This window comes from Myotis myotis, unplaced genomic scaffold (assembly GCF_014108235.1).
Source record: "Myotis myotis isolate mMyoMyo1 unplaced genomic scaffold, mMyoMyo1.p scaffold_m19_p_7, whole genome shotgun sequence".
Classification (NCBI taxonomy): Eukaryota; Metazoa; Chordata; class Mammalia; order Chiroptera; family Vespertilionidae; genus Myotis; species Myotis myotis.
Window position 1 is genome coordinate 39412379 of NW_023416379.1, and position 19137 is coordinate 39431515.

The 19137-nt window shown below is 41.6% G+C and overlaps 1 protein-coding gene across 3 annotated transcripts in view; it reads left to right on the top strand.

Moving 5' to 3' along the window:
• The window catches only part of PDSS2 (decaprenyl diphosphate synthase subunit 2), a 245723-nt gene extending 233518 nt beyond the window's left edge, over nt 1-12205 (top strand). For all 3 annotated transcript variants that reach the window (XM_036317452.1, XM_036317453.1, XM_036317454.1), the window contains one exon: nt 11313-12205. In XM_036317452.1, coding sequence (XP_036173345.1) covers nt 11313-11471 — 159 coding nt within the window. In that variant the 3' untranslated portion in view covers nt 11472-12205. The remainder of the gene's footprint in view (nt 1-11312) is intronic.
• Nucleotides 12206-19137: the final 6932 nt, after the last annotated feature.

Below are 19137 nucleotides of genomic sequence, written 5' to 3' on the forward strand. Positions count from 1 at the left end.
TGGGGGGCGTGCAGGAGGCAGCTGATCAATGAGTCTCTCTCATCATTGATGTTTCTCTCTCTCTCTCTCTCTCTCTCTCTCTCTCTCTCTCTCTCTCTCCTCCCTCCCTCCCCCTCCTTTCTGAAATCAATAGAAAGTATATATATTTAAAAGCAAACCAAAAAAAAAAGATGCTTCAGACACACCACAGAAAGAAGTAAGGGAGAATGTGCAGGTTCTGGTCTTGCAAACACCCAAAAAATCTATAATCTAGCATAGTCCTGGTCTCAGAAATAGTGACTATCTAGTAAAAGACTCTTAGGATTTATGTTTGCTGAACCAGTGCAATAATTATGATATTTTAAAATATATTTGTATTGATTTCAGAGAGGAAGGGAGAGGGAGAGTTAAAAGCATCAGTGATGAGAGAGAATCATTGGTTGGCTGCCTCCTGCGCACCCCACACTGGGAATCAAGCCCACAACCTGGACATGTGCCCTGACCAGGAATCGAACCATGACCTTCTAGTTCATAGGTCAACACTCAACCACTGAGCCACACCAGCCAGGCTAAGTATGATATTTTTTTTTAACTGGTAAGCATTCTTCACTCTTTCAATAAAGTTTTATAGATATAGTTCTTGTCATCATTCTTTTGAAGGAGACAAGGATCTGTGTTTACAAATATACTAGAACCCTCTATAACACTAGAACGTAGAGATCCCCTATGTCTGGAAGAGGTGCTAATCCTGCAAATGTGTATCAGGATCCATGTTAGGATGTTAGGAATGTAGGGTCCTGTGAATGGTGGTGGTCGTGGAAGTAGCTTTGAGGGAAGTGATTCCCAAGTATCAGCATCCAAATACTAGAGCAGATGAAAATTGAGACATGAGAAGGATTTAAGAAAGTCTAAGTCAGATACAGACTAAAGTACAATAATAGAACCCAAATTCACTCTTACATAGCTATGTGTTCCTCAGATCGCCCCAGGACTGTTTGATGCCCACATGATGTGCGTGCTCTGCTCCCACAGTGTTCTCTTTCATTAAATAACCAGCATCGTGTTTGTCATGAGATACCACAGCTTACTCTTTATTGATTCACTCCTAAAAAAGCTACAGGCAAGATTGGCTCCCTGCTGCCCTCCACAACCTATGCTATGTTTCGCTTTTGAATCTCTATTACAGAGTTTACTAAAAAGTTTCATGGTTCCAGGTTAATTTGTTTGTGAACATTTTATTTTATTTTTATTTATTTATATTTTTAATCCTTACCTGAGGACATCCTTTTTTATTGATTTTAGAGAAGGAGGGAGGGAGGGAAGGAGGGAGGCAGGGAGGCGGGGAGGGGGGGGGAGAGAGAGAGAGAGAGAGAGAGAGATGGGTGAAAGAGTGAAACATCCATTGGTTGCCTCCTGCACATGCCCTGACCGGGAATCGAACCCTCGACCTTTTGGTGTACAGGACGATGCTCCAACCAACTGAGCCACACTGGCCAAATTGATCCTAGTTTTGCTCTTTGAATTTCAATGTGTAGAATTAAGTTCCTCTTTGGCATGTGATATCAAAATTAAAAATTAGCTTTGAATCAGAATATGGATAAAGCTGTGATTATTTATAAATGGTTAAGTTTTCCTTTGGAAAACATGAAGCACTAATTGCTTCTCAAGTTTCAGTTTAATATAATTCTTATTGTTTTGCATGTGAATTCATGTGATTGAGAAAATAACTAAGAATTCTCTTTTCTGTCTCCTGTCTTTGCCAAAGTAAGATATTTAGTTAAGATTAGTAGAATTTTTTCCTATCGATTCTTGCAAACAGTTTGTTACTCTAAGTAAAAAGGAATGCTTTCTTATGTTGTCTGCAATACATTTCACATTTTATCATGAGGAAGGTTTTATTGTCACTTTTCCTGTTGCACCATCCTGCCATTCCGTTGAAGTGCGGGCATCTGAAATCTTGGGAGTTGTGATGGGACTTTGGAAGCAGCATTGTCCCACCTCCCACACCTACTGAATTTCATTCATACTTTCTCTGACTTGGTCATCCAATCACTGTGGATTTCCATTAGAGAGGAGTTCACAACTTGTCAAAAAATAATTATTCTGTTGTTAGACAGCTCTAGTCATTTGAAAGCTGTTTCTTATTTGTCATTGAAATCTGCTTCTCAAAACTTCACCTCGTCGCTTTGGCCTGTCCCCTGAAGCATATAGAACAGGACTGCTCCTTCTTCCACTTAATTAATTGCTTTAGCATTAATTAATTTTTGAGGATAGCGTTCATAATTTCCTTTAATCCTTTCCTCCAGGTTACATTTCCTTAGATGACATGTTGCGAAATGCTTCTTCATCCTCATACTGGTCCCAGTCTATCTTGACTGCCCCTCCCACACATGGCAGCGGCACCCAGAACTGAATACAGTGTTCTAAACTAGTTGACCATCAGAGTGTGCTGTGACCGTTCCTGCCTGTGTTTTGGAGATGTACACCTATTGATGCTGCCAAAGTTTGCATTTGCTTTTGTTAAGTCTACATTATTGCTCTGGCTAGTGTGACTCAGTTGGGCGTCTTCCTGTGCACCCAAAAGTTGCCGGTTGGATTCCCGGAGGTCAAGGGCACATGCCTGGGTTGCAGGCTCAGTGGTCAGTGGGGGTGTGCAGGAGTCAGCACATCGATATTGCACTCTCTCATTGATATTTCTCTCTCCCTCTATCTTCCTCTCTCTCTAAAAATCAATAAACTATTCTTTTTAAAAATCTACATTATAGTCTTAAATTATGTAAGGAATGTGGTTATCACAGATTTCAGCATTTTTTAATGAGTCACTGCCAAACTGAGCTTACACTTCAATTAATTTTTGAAACTTAAATGCACAACTATACGTTATCCCTGTTATATTTCATCTGGCTAGTATCAGTCTGTTTTCAGCATGTCAAAACCATTAACATTTTGATGCTCTCCACATTGTTAGCTCTCTCTCTTGACTGTATGACATCTGAAAATTATAATGTAATATGCATTTCTTCTCCATCTTCATCCAAGCAATGCATAGAATTGATAAGCGAAAGAAACCAAATATTGAGTCTTATAGCACAACACTAGAGATCACTTTTCTTTTTAGTGGTTTAGAACAATAACATTTATCTCACAGTGTCTGGGGGAGGGGTGTGGCATGGCTTATCTGGATCCTCATGCGCTCAGGGCTCAGGTACTGTAGTTGGGTGGGCTGTGAGCAGCATTTCTCTAGAACTTGGAGTAGCAGAATTTAGTTCTTTTGGTTGTAGGACTGGTGTCCTAATTTCCATTCTGGGGCCTCCTCCATGTTCAAAGCCAGCTGTGGAAAACCACTTTGCTGCTCACTACTAACCACTTTCTAGGAATAGTTGTTTTACATATTCAAATCCATAATACCAGACCCCATTTCTCTGTCTTATCCACAAAGAACTAAAGTTCCAAAATCTGCATATACTTGATCTCTACTGTTTCTCAAGCTAATAGCCAAGTGGTCATATCCAAAGGGAAATGAGAGTGTTTTGTCATGACTGACTTGTCCATTGTGATCTGTCTGGGATTGTGGTCACCACTGCCTTTTTTCTGGGACCCGCAAACCATCTTTTTAATGACCTCTTCTGTGATCTTGCCATCATTGTTCATAAATTCACTGGTTTGTGTTCCAGAATGCACCTGTCTTCATCTTTCTTTTGTCCTATGTTGAAAGACATTTGCATCTCCCCTCCTCTGTGAAGTTTCTCTTTCTTTCAGTTAGCTGGGAAGGACACTTCCTCAGTCTAAGCATGCAAGAGCGGACAGAGATGGCTGGAAGCCTCTGAGAAGGTGTGCCAGCCTAGAAATCAGGTCTCCAGAGTGAGGAGGAGGACGGAGGGGGGAAGTACCAGAAGATGAAAGCCGGACAGGGACATCAGACGGAATGAGTGAGAGATTTGCTGGTGGGGAGAGGAAGCGAGAGAGGGGAGCGAGAGATAAATCAATGATGAGAATCATTGATTGGCTGCCTCCTGCACGCTCCCTACTGGGGATCAAGCCCACAACCCAGACACGTGCCCTTGACCAGGAATTGAATTGTGACCTCCTGGTTCATATGTCAATGCTCAACCACTGAGCCACCGTGGCCTGACAATCATTACAATTTTAACTCATTATTTAGTTGCTCTATTTCCTCTTTGTCTTCTCTTAATAATACATCTTTCACAAATATTTGAGCTTGTTTTTATTCAACCACTGCCTTTACATTTTGAAGCTCCTTATTATTCTTTCCCCATGAATCTGTCAGTCTTTTGCAGATTCTTACAAGGTTGGTTGTTTCTGAACATTTTTCTATGAGTAATGGAACTTGATTCTTTTTTTTTTTTTCCTATGAGTAATGGAACTTTAAAACCATCTGTGACAAGTGTTCTGGTGACAATACAGACTTATGGATGGATTCCCACAAGTTTTTGCAACTTTGTTCCTGTCCTTTGTCAGCTCCTTCAAATCAGGGATAGCGTCCTGTGTCCACAGGACTACCTTGTGCAGAGCGGGTGCTCAGCAGGCCAGCAGCAGAAGGGATGATACACTCCTCTTCGCACGCCTGGGCCTTTTCAAGTCTGAGCCCTGAGAGAGCTTAGTCTGCAGCCATTTATTTCTGTTTTGTTCATAATTAATTATGACCGTTGTTGGAATTTAGTTTGTCACCCTCAACTAATCGGGATGGGGCAAAAGTAGGTTTACAGCTGTGAGTATGCAAAACACAGTTTATTCTTATATTATTATTTACTTATTATTTATTATTGTTGTATTATTTTTGATACAAATAACTGTAAACCTATCTTTGTCCACCTTGTATTTCTACTTATAATCTCTTAGGATCATGATAATCTTTTCACTAGCTTTTGCAATGCACTTTTCTTTTGTTCTTATTGTTGTTGTTAATCCTCACCCGAGGATATTTTTCCATTGATTTTAGAGAGAGTGGAAGAGAGAGGGAAAGACAGAGAGAAACATCAATGTGAGAGAAACACATCAATTGGTTGCCTCCTGCATGAGCCCCGACCAGGGCCCGCCCCAGGGAGGAGTCTGCAACCAAGGTATGTGTCCTTTACCGGAATTGAACCCGAGGCCACTGAACCAAACCAGTTAAGGCACAATGCACTTTTCTAATGTATAGTCTGGGTGTCTAAAAACCATGCCTGATGGTCCTTTCTTAACCTGATTCTGATACCAAGATGGCATTCTCTCTTGTTTTTGTTTTGTTTTTTGCCAGATTCCTATCACCTTTACATCCGATTATACTAGTATGTTGACGTAGTTAAGCAAGAAGTGCTTCTTCTGTCTTCTGATACATAAAATTATGTCAGGCACACCAAGAATTTGTCAACTATGGAATGTGAGTTTTAGCAGATGTTTGAAGATTGAAGTCCCTTATCATTTCTGCATCTTATCTTTTTGCCAACTTCATAATCTCCACTAGGGAAGCGTGGTCCACTTCTACCCCTTGATTAAGAAGTATATGGCCTCTTCCCATTTCAACATGGTTCTATTGGTTTTCTTTTACTCTTATCCAGGTATTTTCAACCATTTTAAAAAAAATTTTTTTAATGTGCCCTGGCGGGGTAGCTTAATTGGTTAGAGCATTGTCCCAGTATGCTAAGGTTGCGGGTTCAATCCCCGGTCAGGGCACATACAAGACTCAACCAATGAATGCACAAATAAGTGGAACAACAAATTACAGTTTCTCTCTCTCTCTCTCTCTCTCTCTCTCTCTCTCTCTCTCTCTCTCTCTCTCGTCAATCAATAAATTTTTAAAAACTTTAATGTGTTGTTTTATATTCTCTTACTCTCTATTATCCAGTTTCTTCAGAACAAGGTCTATTTTGTGTTCCAGACGAGTTTTAGCATCCTAGTTTTCTCCATGCACTGTTCAGTTGGGTGAAAGAAAACTTGGGATTATCTTCAAATCTTTTCCAGTGCTGTAGAGTGGAAGAGCTCTGGCTGTGAGAAATGAAGCCCAGGCTATTTCACAAGTTCCCTGTGCAATATCTCTCATCCCAGTATCTTCTGCAAAATGAAGTAAGATAGGATTGTGCGTGGGGTTTCTTCTAGGTCTTCAAGTCTTTCTCTGGTTTCATTGGAGAGAAGTGACTTCAGCCTCCACTTCTCCTAAAGCTACTTTACCGTATTTTTCCATGTATAAGACATCCCCATTTATAAGAAGCGCCCCACTCTTCCAACCCAAAATTAAGAAATCAGTATTTTAAACATTTTGCTGGTTTTCCTCTTAAGGCCTTCTTCTTTTTTTGGCATCTTAAGGAGTTGTTCTCCCTGTTTTCTCCACTGTCTGATCATATACTCAGTGGGAGGAGGTCCTAATTGTCTTTCTACAGCTCTATTTCCATGCTCTTTTGCATAGCTGATTACATTCAGTTTGAATTTTGCAGAGTAAGACAATCACTTACCAGTATTTATCTTTTTATTTCTTGACACCTTTATGGTCTCAGAACACTAAGGTCCCTGTTGCATCTGTGCACTCACCACCTCCAATTATGGCATCAGTTGACGTCAATAACAATAAGGCTCATGATTGGAGGAAGCCTATTTGACAAGATATGGGTAGCTACGCATTCACTCGCTCCCTTCTCTGCTGACTTCTGTGTATAAGACACCCCTCAATTTTCAGTCTAATGATTTTAGAAAAAAAATAGCATCCTATACATGGAAAGATACGGTAGATCCCATGGCAGAGGCTTGTACTTTCGAACCAAATGGTTTTTAGAGACTTACAATGATTTTCTCAAATGGGCCTCATAAAGCAACATTTATTGCTGAAAAGGTGTTTAGTAACACCTTTTAACAAATGTTAAGTAATAGTGCACTTAACTTTAAGTACTTCGCATCCTCTTGTCTGTATTAATACCTTTAATTGGATCCTCTAGCAGAGGATTGGACTTAATTTATTTCAGGTGATGCCACAATTATACAATTACTCAGTGGAATTAATTAGAGATTTAATTATATTAGTGCCCTAAAGTGCTATATCAAGGAAATAAAACACAGACTAATAATTTACCTTCAGTGTGTGTGTGAGTTATTTTTCCTACAGCTAAAGTGTTTTTCCAGTCACAAGGGCCAGTGTGGGCCCACTAGCTCTTCTAGCCACATCCTAGTATGGAAAGTTCTGTCTCTGCATTGATTTGGGCTTTGCCCAGTCAAAATGTAGGTGAAGGCAAAAGTGGAAGGATCTTTTTTTCACTTGTGGTGTTTCTATTGTAGCTATTAGAATCAAGGCCATAGGTCCAGTCCCTCTGTGTTCTATTTAACCCTTTCTGGCCCTGTAGCTCTATAACAGCCCTTCTTAAAGGCGGTCCTGGGAAGCTGGTTTCTCTCTGTACCTCCAGCCCTACAGTGTACATACCTAGGCTACATAGGTGCCCAACAAATGCTTGTTGAATTGAATTTGATCATTGCAAAGACTGAAACAATATAAACCCAATACAACTATTTTTAAAATAGAGTAACTCAAAATACATGCCCTCACTAGTGAGGTACTCGCAAATCTGGCTAATCATCGGAATGGCATAGGAAGCATATTGACTCCCATCTCCAGGAACAGGGCCTAGGCATCTGCATTTTAAAATTCCCCGTGTGAATCTTATGGTCAACCAAGTCTGAACCCCAGCTTATGTGGTTTTTTGTCACATTTATATACGTAGGACAAGACTGTCTTCTCAGGATAGACCCATTGCCTATTCAAATTTATAATATAAAATGAATCTCATTTATAGTCTATGAATTATATCTAAAGGATTTCCTTTGAGCCAATAGTTTGTGTAGGTGGTATAAGTGTTTACAGATGGTTGTGAGGAACAATACCTTCCCTGAAGGATTACATTACTGGTGAGTCGTTATATGGGCATTTTATACCTGGACTCAACAAGTTCCTTGGTATATACAAAACCCTGTGAGCCCACCTCTGCGGACAGAACAGATTCAGCTGTTAACTGGGGGTAAATCATCATTGGGTGAGAGAAATTCACTCTTTTAGGATTTGAGTAACTTTCAGTGATGTCCTCCTGGGTGCCGTCATGTCCTAATCTAAATTACCCTTCATTGTAGGGCTACCTACCATATGAGCCACCTTTGAATATTCATTCGAGCCTAACTGAGTACTGTATAGAGTACCAAACTAAATGAAACGACCAGAGAAATACAGAATGTGGAACATTGTACAACACAGCCTAGTCCTTTCAAAATAGCAATGTCATAGGGGGAAAAGGATTAAAGTGTCATAGCCAACAAATGAAATGTGTAAACCAGGATTGATGAGGTTGGAATTTAAAAAGCTAAAAAAGACATTTTAGAGTCTGATGGGAAAATCTGCACCTGGACCAGGTATTAGATAGCATTAGAGAACTGTTGTGAGCTTTCCAGCTGTGATAATGGTATTCTGGCTTGTATCAGGGGGTGTTCTTAATTTAGGAGACACACGTCCAAACAAGGGCTAAGCATCCTGTGTTCCGTGGTGTGTCCAGGGCAGGTCCTACCCGCTCAGAGCCTGTTGTTAAATATTCAAGAATTTTGTGATCCCACAACCCTCAGTAGCTTGCTCAATGATGGGAGTATTCATACCACAAAATTCTGCAAATGCTACAAATAAAGCTTTATCCTCCCCCGGAGAGCTAATTTATCACTGCCCCCAGCTTATTTTCAAATGGTTCCAAACACACACACACACAGAATAAAAATGGCAAAATATTAACTATTGTTGAATCTAAGTAGAAGATAGTCATTGTTTTCGTCTAGGAGCCAGCAGACTCTTTCTATCAAAGCCAAAGTGTAAATATTTGAGGATTTGCAGGCCATACAGTCTCTGTGGCAGCTCCTCGACTCTGCACTTTGCTGTTGTAACACAAAAGCAGCCAGAAGGCCCTGAAATGAATGGGCATGGTTACGTTCCTACAAACTTGATGAAAACGGGGCGGTGGCTAAACGCTGAGGAGGAAGAAGAATGAAGTCCTTGTAAACATCTGTGGTGCTTCAGCACTGTCAAGCACTCTGCTGGTTCATGTAGTCCTCCCAGCAGTCCTTCATGGAACTGATATTTTCTCCTTTTAGAACTCAGGAAGTTAAATGGCTTCCCTAACCCCAGCTGGCATGGCTCAGTGGTTGAGCATCTACCTATGAACCAGGAAGTCATGGTTCAATTCCTGGTCGGGACATGTGCCTGGGTTGTGGGCCCAATCCCCAGTGTGGGGCATGCAGGAGGCAGCCAAATAATGATTCTCTCTCATCATTGGTGTTTATATCTCTCTCCCAATCCCTTCCTCTCTGAAATCAATAAAAAATATATTTAAAAAAAATAAATAAATAAATAAAAATAAATAAATCTTTCCCTAAGATTACTACGCTGGAATGGAGTTTAAATCTGGCTGCCTCTGATACCCAGCACCATTTTAGTGTCTTCATGCATTTGGTGATTTGCAAGAGACCAGGGAACCCTAGGCTGCAAGAGTCCCCAAGTTCACATGCAGGGTTGAAATGTCCGTGGAGTGCTGAGAGTCTGGTGGAGCATAGTATCAAGTACTTTTGGACTGGGTGTTAGCAAAACCTGGCTTCTGGGCCCTGGCCAGGACCTCAGTTGGTTGGAGTGGCATCCTGATATGTCAAGGTTGCGGGTTCCATCCCCAGTCAAAACACATAAAAGAATCAGCCAATGAATACATAGGTAGATGGAATAACAAATTGATGTTTCCTTCTCTCTCTCTCTTACTATCTCTCTCTTCCTCCCTCCTGGCTTTTCATCTCAGCTTTGCCACTATCCCATCTATAATTTGGGTGAGCCCCTAAGCTTCTCTGGACATATGTTCGTCTTATAATTAGAGGAATAAAACAGCTTATTTCTTTTATATTTCATGGATTATGCAGAGGCTTAACATGTAATGAACAGATAGATGGATGAATGAAGAATTAAAATATAACACTGTATAATAATGCTGTACTGCAGTATGCAGAGTGGCACCTAGTCCCTTAGGGTGTCATCCTAGCTGAGTGCATTCCACCCAAGTGCAATTTGGGGAACTTGATGGCAGAGATGAAACTACAAGTAGTCTCCCTAAATACATGGTGAAAGGGGGAGACAAATGGAGTCCAGGGGGTGCAGAACTGGTGGTGGGTAGACTCTGTAGGAGATGAGGGATGATGGGAGCCTGAACTATCGTAGTGGCAATGGGAATAAAGAGCAGAGGATCAAGTTGAGAGTTTTAAAGGAGACAGAATAGCTAGGACTTAGTGGTGGTATCAGTCAAGATGGCTCCAGACACCCTCGTAATCTCTGTAGCTTGAAACAACAAAGTTTCTCACTGGTATGACATGTCCCTTTCAGGTCCGAGAGGCACAATGGTGGCTCACGGGGTCCCTCTGGGATCCAGGCTGAGGAGCGTCTCAGGGTGGCCGTGGGTGTGCCAGAGGGAAAGCTCTGCAGGGACTCACATGGACAATTAAAAGCTGCAGCCCAAAATGACATGCATCATTCCCATGGACTAAAACTTGTCACTTGGCCCCACCCAATCTCTGGGGGCCAGAAAGTGCAGTCGAGGGTAGACAACGCTGGTGCTGCCATGGTGCCTGGGATGTGAGGGATGAAGGAGGACCCCGGGTTTCTGGTTAGTGAGTTAGGCAGATGTGAGGCTGTCACTGAGAAAGAAAAGGTGGAATCGGGGCAAGGGGAGGGTGGACAGACCAAATCTTTCTCGGCCCTAAAGTGTAACCATTTTATTGGAAAGCAGTTCTATTTGTTGATGAGAGTTACTTTATTCTTTACAAAGGCTATTTTCAATTCATTCTTCCCAAATAAAGTATTTTAGTTTTAAAATGTAGTGTTCATTTTTTTAAATGTAGCGTCTTTCTTGAATTTTCATATGGACTATTGTGTCAACATACAGTGAGAAAAAATATAATTTTTAACTAGGATGTTAATGAAGCCTTCCTCACATGACAATATCAGGCTGCTGAATTCAAAATGCCAGAAACGCAAATGTCCTCCACGCACTCCCCCAGCCCCCAGCAGGGCACATTTCAAGACACCAGGGGGTGGGAGTCTGCGGAGGTGTAATTGGGCTCCTTGGAGCCCATTGTGCTCCCCTGAGGCAGACACTGCGCAGCCTTAGGTTCTGAACGTTAGTGCCTTGAGATCACTGGGGGGTGATGTCCTCTTTACCCCAAGAGAATGAGCTGGCACAAGGAATCTATATTGGTTGTCCCCTTTTTTGTTTTTCACCTCCCCTCCCCAGTTTAATTGTGGTACCTTAAAAACTGACTTTTATTGTGCGTTTGTTTCTTAACAGTTGCGAGAAGCAATCAAAGCTGGCAAAGGTGTGACTTCAGCTATTGACCTGTGTCGTTACCATGGAAACAAGGCCCTGGCGGCCCTGGAGAGCTTTCCTCCCTCCGAGGCCAGATCTGCTTTAGAAAACATTGTGTTTGCTGTGACCAGATTTTCGTGACACCAAATTAAAAAGACACTATTGTTCATTAGCTGGAAAAACAGGGATGAGGTGATCCAGCGAGCTTTCATAATGAAATATCTCAATTTGCTAATGACTTTAAAAACATACACATGGTTTTTTCTTCTTTTTATCACATTGCTAAATGCATACTGCCATCTTTTTGGAACTGCTACAAACAAAATTAGAAGAAAAAAAGGTCAAGCCGTTTTCCTTTGTCACGCCAGAAGCACACTTGAGGCTGCAGTAGTAGAAATAATTAATGAGATTCGCTCCTGTGACCTCAGCAAATGGACAGGAAATAAGTCCTTATTGATTGGACCGAGCCAGGGATGGCGCCAGGGCGGTGGCCTGTGGTTTTCCTTCTAGAGAGGACAGAGCAAGCTGGGCGCTGCAGGTGTCAAGGGACACGCTGACAGGCCAGCCCGGGGGACTGTCGCTTCAAAGACCAGTGACCAGAGGGCAGTTCAGTGATTAAGAAAAACTATGCTTTGTCTTCTGGCAGTTATGTCTCTGTGTTTACAGACCCCGTGTGAATATACTTTCACTTCATGGTTTTTGTACGATTTGGGGAAAATTGTTGGGGGAAAAAAATGCCAAATAGTTGAATTAAGAGATTAAAACGTTATCAAAAGTTAACTTGGTTGTAGTAGGAATTGCCTGTTTTTCTTTCTTAAAGATCAATTTTCTTTTTAAACACATTTCAAAGAATAAAAGTTTTTTTAAAAACTGAACAAAATACTTTTTTTGAGTAAGATGCATTTATTTGTAATACTTTGTCATAAAGAATACCTTTAATTTTTACAAGTTTCGTGTGTGTGTGTGTGTGTGTGTGTGTGTGTGTGTGTGTGTGTGTGTTGCTCAGGGGAATTCATTGGCAATACTTTTTTAAAACCTCAGAATGTCAATGTTGGTTTTTGAACCACAGACATCAGTTTCAGAAGGAATGTAAGCCAGCTCACGGCCCTGCAACCAGACCTGTCTCTGCGACTCACAGGAGATAGCTCTGTGGTTCGCGTGCAATGTGAGAGCACCGATGACAAGGAGGCTGAGTTCACAGAAATGACCGGGAGTGGGATTCAGCTGCTTTCTTCCTTGTGGTGTAATTACAGCCCTGTCTGGAGACAGGGGCACAGCAAACAGCTTTTATTACCTTGTTCACTCCAACACTAAGCAAAGTTATTTTAGTTAAATCACCCCCAAAAGAGTTACAAAACCATTTTATCATGGCCTAGCATGAGGAGAAAATCTAAAGCTAGAGGTTGATGCATTGTATTATGAAATATTTTTAAGTATCCTTGAAATATTATAATTGTACAGTTTATGCCAACTACAATTTGAAGGCATATAGATTTAGCTTAAGAGAACACTTTTCTGTTTGAAATGTCTTCTCACAGAAATTTGCTTAATTAGTAACTGGTTAGATGCTTTAGAGCAGACCAGATTTTAATCATTAACTTCCACAGAGGAGCTGTGCGTGGTGTTGTGTGGGTGTGCAGGAAGTTAAGCGAGCTGTAGGTTCTATTGAGCAGATGGCTGGGTGCCGCAGGACACAAGGCAAGATTCTAGGGCTCTTCTGATTCTGATTTAGCTGCTGGTTTGCTATGTCACCTTAAGCAACTCACTTTCCTCTGATCCTTGATTTCCTCATCTGTAAAATAAGGTTAAACGACAGAATGTATGAACTCCCTTCCAGCTGTGTCTTACTTCCTAAAAGTTTGACATTTCTGACTGTCTAGATAACAAAGATACTCTGAGGCTCAAGGACAAGGTGAAACCCAAAGAGGGAGGGGCTCAGTGTTTGAGCATCAATCGACCTATGAACCAGAAGGTCACGGTTCAATTCCTGGCCATGGCATATGCCCAGGTTTCGGGCTTAATGCCCACTAGGGGGCGTGCAAGAGGCAGCTGACTGGTGATTCTCTCTCAGCATTTATGTCTCTTATCTCTCTCCCTCTCGCTTCCTCTCTGAAATCAATCAGTAAGTAAATATATAGAGAGAAAGAGGCTCTGAAGGAATGCAGAAAAGCTTCTTGCGAAGCTGCCTCACAGGCATCCTAGTATTCCCAGCTCACCTCTGTATGATGTGTAATCCCAGACTCCTGTTTCAACACGACCTTTCTGCTTTCTTTGGGACCTTTCCTTACTGTTGAGTGACAGTGCTCTGCTCTGCCCACTGGGGCACCTTGCAGAATTCTCACTCCCTCAGCATCTTGGCATGCTTTTGTTAAACCTAACACATTGGTTCATTCACTCTAAAGTATTCAATACTGCCCTAACTGGCTTGGCTCAGTGGATACAGCTTCGGGCCTGCGGACTGAAGGGTCCAGGTTTGATTCCGGTCAAGGGCATGTACCTTGGTTGCGGGCACATCCCCAGTAGGGGGTGTGCAGGAAGCAGCTGATCAATGTTTCTCTCTCATCGATGATTCTAACTCTCTATCCCTCTCCCTTCCTCTCTGTAAAAGGTCAATAAAATATATTTTAAAAAAATAAAATATTCAATACTGATAGCCTTTCTCCAGGCCCCTTCTTCAGGGATACTTATTTGTTAACTCATATTAAGTCCTTATAATTTCACACAATCTCTAGGGAGAAGTTTGGGGCACCAAGACATGCTTCATCACACTTCTTGAGGCCAAGGAATGGTAGAGTTGTGACTTAGGTTGTCTCCTCCTTCACCCCCTCTATGTCACTATCCCCATCTCCAGAAATCAGTCATTAACCATTATCATGCCTCCTTCCATCTGGCCCGCCCCCCAGACCTGCCAGTTATCTCCTCCAAACCTCACCTACTTCAGGTCCCTGAACTCACCTGCACTCTGCTCCCTACCAGTTAGTATAATAAAGACTGCATTTGTGAGGGCTCCCTATTAAGGGCCTTCACTATTCCATCTTGTTTGAATCCCATCGCCAGTCCCTGGGAGTAAATATTAGCCCCATTCACAGAGGGACCACCTCTGGCTAGCTGGCCTCATGTCCCACCTCCCCACCTGAGAGTCTTTCCAGGTAGTACTCTTCCTCTCTCCCTTTATTTCTCTTTCCAAATAAGACTTCTTTCTCCTTTCCAAAAATCTTGAGCCTGTAGCCTCCTGTTTCCTCCATGTTCCTAGGCTTGAGTCTTCAGTGTCCCCTCTGCTGGCTGTGCATGTGTTTGGTTCGCCCTGTCCCTGGCATAATAGTCCTTCCTTACCCAGTCCGTCCTTCCATCCCCCACTTTTTCCCTCCCAGCTTCACCAGCACTCCCAATTGGTCATTCACTCCCAGGTCCCTGTTACTGGGGAGATACAGGGAGATAAGAAAATGAGGAGACCTCGGTGCTTGTCTTCTTGAGGGAAAGATCACACTCAAGAGACAAAGTGTTAAAAAATAAGAATTCATTTCATATGTGGTGACAGGAGAAGATTTGACTTTGGGTGGTGGGCACACGGTGTAATATACGGGCCTTGTAACAGAGAAACCCACACCTGAAGCCTAGATGTTCATGTTGACCAATGTCATCCCAATAAATTTAATTTTTAAAAGAGAATTTATTGAGCACAGCAAAAACATCCTTAGGACAGTGAAACAAGGAAGGACATAGAAGAAGCAACAGGAGAACCTAGGTTGGGCTGTTTTCACTCACTGAGAACTTAGAGAAAAAGGGGGAAAGGGGGCCTTGGAAATAGGTTCAGAGGGTTAGCCCAGGACAAGCTGCTGCTGCCCATTGCTCCCCTGGTTGCAAGTCTCATGGGGTCCCTTAGAAGTTAGAGGACACCTGGCGGGGGGTGGGGGGGGAATGGCACTGGCATGCTTCTTGGAGAGAGGGCACTGGGACCTTCATTTTCAGGGGTTTTAAAGACTGGGCGTTTAGGGGAGGTCTTAGGAACAGATCAATAAAATATTCATCAGCTTTATGCTGATGCACCAAAATGAGATGTATACTCTTAACCTATCTGTCCTTGGGTGTGGTTGGCAAATGTCACTTAACTGGATTTCTGTTATCTGTCTCCCTGAGTAGGAAGATTTAAACTATTTACCCTCTAGTTAGGGAGAAATGAAAACCATTTACTCTTGTGTCCTTGGTTTAGGGAAGATAGGATTTACTAAGTGGACACAAACTGCTGTTTAAGTATGTTTCCTCATTCTACTCGTCCTGAAATTTTCCTAGCTCCTTACTATTCTATAACAGCCTCCATCATCTAGACCAGTTGCAACACTGCAGATACTCAAAGAGTACTTGTTGAACAACTCCGGTGTCTTAATGGGCAACTCCAGGAGGCACAGTCCACAGAGGATCGCCTTATCAATTAGATATTGATTAGATAGTGAGCTATATGCCATTCAGGATTAGTTACTTTGAAAGATAAGGATTATGCTTATTAACTTAGTTTCACTTGATGATGACACTGAGTCCTCCATGTTTTCTTGCTCATATAAGGTGGCTAACTAGTCATCTAATTGCCAGTGACTTGTTTGCCTGGTCCAGATCTCACTACCCAATGTTTGAGACTTTATCTTGCCTGTGACTGTTATTGCTGTGGCTCAGGATGTGGGTGACACCTACACACTTGGGGTAGAAGACATATACAACCCATTGAACTTAGGTGACCAGAAAATAATCTGAACAACCCGTGATTATATGATCGCCTTTCAAAACCTGACAGGTTGCTACAACATAGATCTCTTTGAGTAAGTGGGTTTTGGGGAAATTGTGTTTACTCAACGAAGTTGCAACTAAACGGTACTTTTTTGTTTTTAAGACTAGCTAATCAGCAAGTCCATCACTGATAAGGAAAACCTTGCTTTTCAGAAAACACTTTTCAATCTCCTTCCTAGAGTTCTTAGTCTCAAGAAGATCCTTTTCTGCCTCTTCACCTGTCTTCCCACTGAAATCCTATTGTTAAGATCACCTTTCTGGACAACAGAAGCTCCAGGATTTATCTGTATTAGTAGACTCTCTAATGACTTCGGCTCAGTCTAGAGAAGGCACTCAAAGCACAGAAAGGCAAAGATGGATGGGCTTGGTTTTCTAATCCATTTAACTGTGAGGACATGATTGTCATTCCACTATTATTAATAGTTTCCATTATTGTTAATCATGCTTTAGTAATAATCAAATTATTTGCACTTTCTTTAAAAACACAAAGCAATCTAACAAGCTAATCATTTATCTCTCTTTTCCCAACTTCAGTCTGGATCCCTTCTCAAATTAACTGTTTTATTCTTTCAGAATGGGTCCTACCTTTCCGTTAAGGAGATAACATACTTTTAAAGGTGATTGAAAAAGAGGTGTCACCTGGGGAGTGGCAAGAGGACTCAAAACAATATGCTTTGCGTATCGTTTTTCAAGGGTAGTAATTATAGTATAACTTCAGCTTTGGGTCCTGCTGTTTTCACATAACACATCATGAACATTTTCCATGGTGCTGTAGTCTTCATAACCATTATTACTAAGTAGCTTAAATTCTAAGCAAGCATCTGAATTCTTGTTCCTGGCTGGTTTCTCTGTTGTAAATGGATTTTTGGTAAATACTTCATAAATCAGCTTCCCAACCTGCTACGAAGAAAGTGTTTGACTTGGGAAGACAGTGCCTCTGCAGGTTCTCCACAGCAGCCGATTGAAACAGGAATAATTTCCTTAAAGCTCTTCAATTTGGTCGGGGGGGGGGGGGGGGGGGGGGGGGGGGGGGAGACATATGTGATACTCTTTGTAATACCTTAAGCAATAAAACAAAATTTAAAATATAAATTTTAAAAAGTATTTAAAAAAAACAAAACTCTTCAATATGAACGATCATCCTTACAGCTGGTGGCTCCCATTCCTGCAAGATGAGCTCAGGGTGGACTCACACCCTGCGTATTTTCCCTTTGCTTCCGTGTAAGTTCTCAGCCAGCCACACTTCGGTTTGGTGACTTCTTTTTTGCCACTGAAGTTCACAGTCTCCTAGGACAGGAAAGGGGCCTAGTCGGTTCTCAGACCTGCTTTTAGCCAAGACCCCGGGGCACCATCTTAGAAGAGAAGAGAAGCTATCTTTGCTTCTTCAAAAACTTGGGAGAAGGTGAACAAAATAATTTTTATCTGATTTAAATCTTTCATGCTATAATAATATGAGCTTTATTGTGTTATATTATTGTCTTGATATATTGGGGTCTTTTTTTAAGCTTTCTAATGAACTTGAAAACAACATCATGCTCAAACGAATTAAGCTACGCTTGCAGCCGTTCCTGCCTTAATTTAATCATTGTAACTCTCCTATTTGCATTACTTCTTCCTTTCTAGGCCTTTTAATGATGTCCCCTTGCCTGCCCTCCCTGTGTGTTATGAATTGCACAGTAACTTAAGCTTTCTTGCTTACATGGAACATGATCAATTTATTTTGAGCTTCCTAATTGCTGCCTGGTTATGAAGTTCTATACCTTGCTTTTCCTTCCTTTAATCCTTTTTTTCTTCCTTCTTTTTTTGAAGATTAGAATTGCTTAAATTGCCTTCTTTTTTAAAAGCAGCTTTATCAAAGTATAACTTACATACCATTAAATTCACCTAGTTTAAGTGTAAAGTTCAATGGTTTTTCGTAAAGTTACAAAACTGGAAGCATCACCACAATTCAGTGTTAAACATCCCTTGGGCCCATTGAGTCAACCCTTTTTCCCACCCTTGCTCCTAGGCAGCCACTAATCCACTCTCGGCCTCTATAAATTTGCCTTCTCTGGACATTTTATATCAGTTGAATTTTACAATATTTAGACTTTTGCATCTGGTTTCTATCAGCATAATGTTTTTGAGGTTTATCCATGTTGTAGTATTAATCATTATTTCATTCCTTTTTATTGCTAAATACTGGTAGTATTCCATTGTAGGGGTATACCACATTTGTTTATCCATTTACCAGTTGATTGGCTTTTGGGTTGTTTCTACTTTTTACCTATTACAAAAAATGCTGCTATTGAATATCGAAGTACAAATCTTTGGATGTGTTTTCATTTCTCTTGAGGAGATCCCCAGAAGTAAAATTGCTTAGTCATATGATAAATTTATGGTTAACTTTTTAGAAATTGCCAAACTATTGTCCAAAGCAGCTGTATCATTTTACATTTCACCAGCAACACGTGTGGGTTCCAATTTCTTCACATCCTTGCCAACCCCTTGTATTCCCTTATGATAGCTATTCTAGTAGGCATGAGATAGTGTCTCATTGCATTTCCCTGATGAGTAATGATGTCCAGCATCTTCTCATGAGCGTATTAACCATTTATATATCCCCTTTGGTAAAGTGTCTGTTGAAATCTTTTACCTTTTCTTAATTGGGTTGTTTTGTTGTTGGACAGGGAGCCTCCTCAGGCCAGCCTGTCATATGTAGGTTTCATGCAGGAAAGGATTTCACAACACATGTCCAGGTGACTTTGAGAGTGCATTTATTAAAGCTGGGGACAGTGACACAAGGAAGGCCTAAGGTAGAAGTCCTTCTCAAAAACATTGTAAGAAAGTGAGCCAAGGCAGAGCTGCTGTCAGCTCACTGGAGAGTCAGAAGGGGGACTTGGGGACAGGTCCAGGGAGTTAGCCTGGGACAAGCTCCCTTTGCCCATTGCTCCCCTAGTTGCAAGTCTTGTGGGGCCCTTTACAGTTTAGGAGATGCATGCATGTGGGAGAAGAAGAGGGAGACAGGAAAGGCACTGGTGTGCTCCCG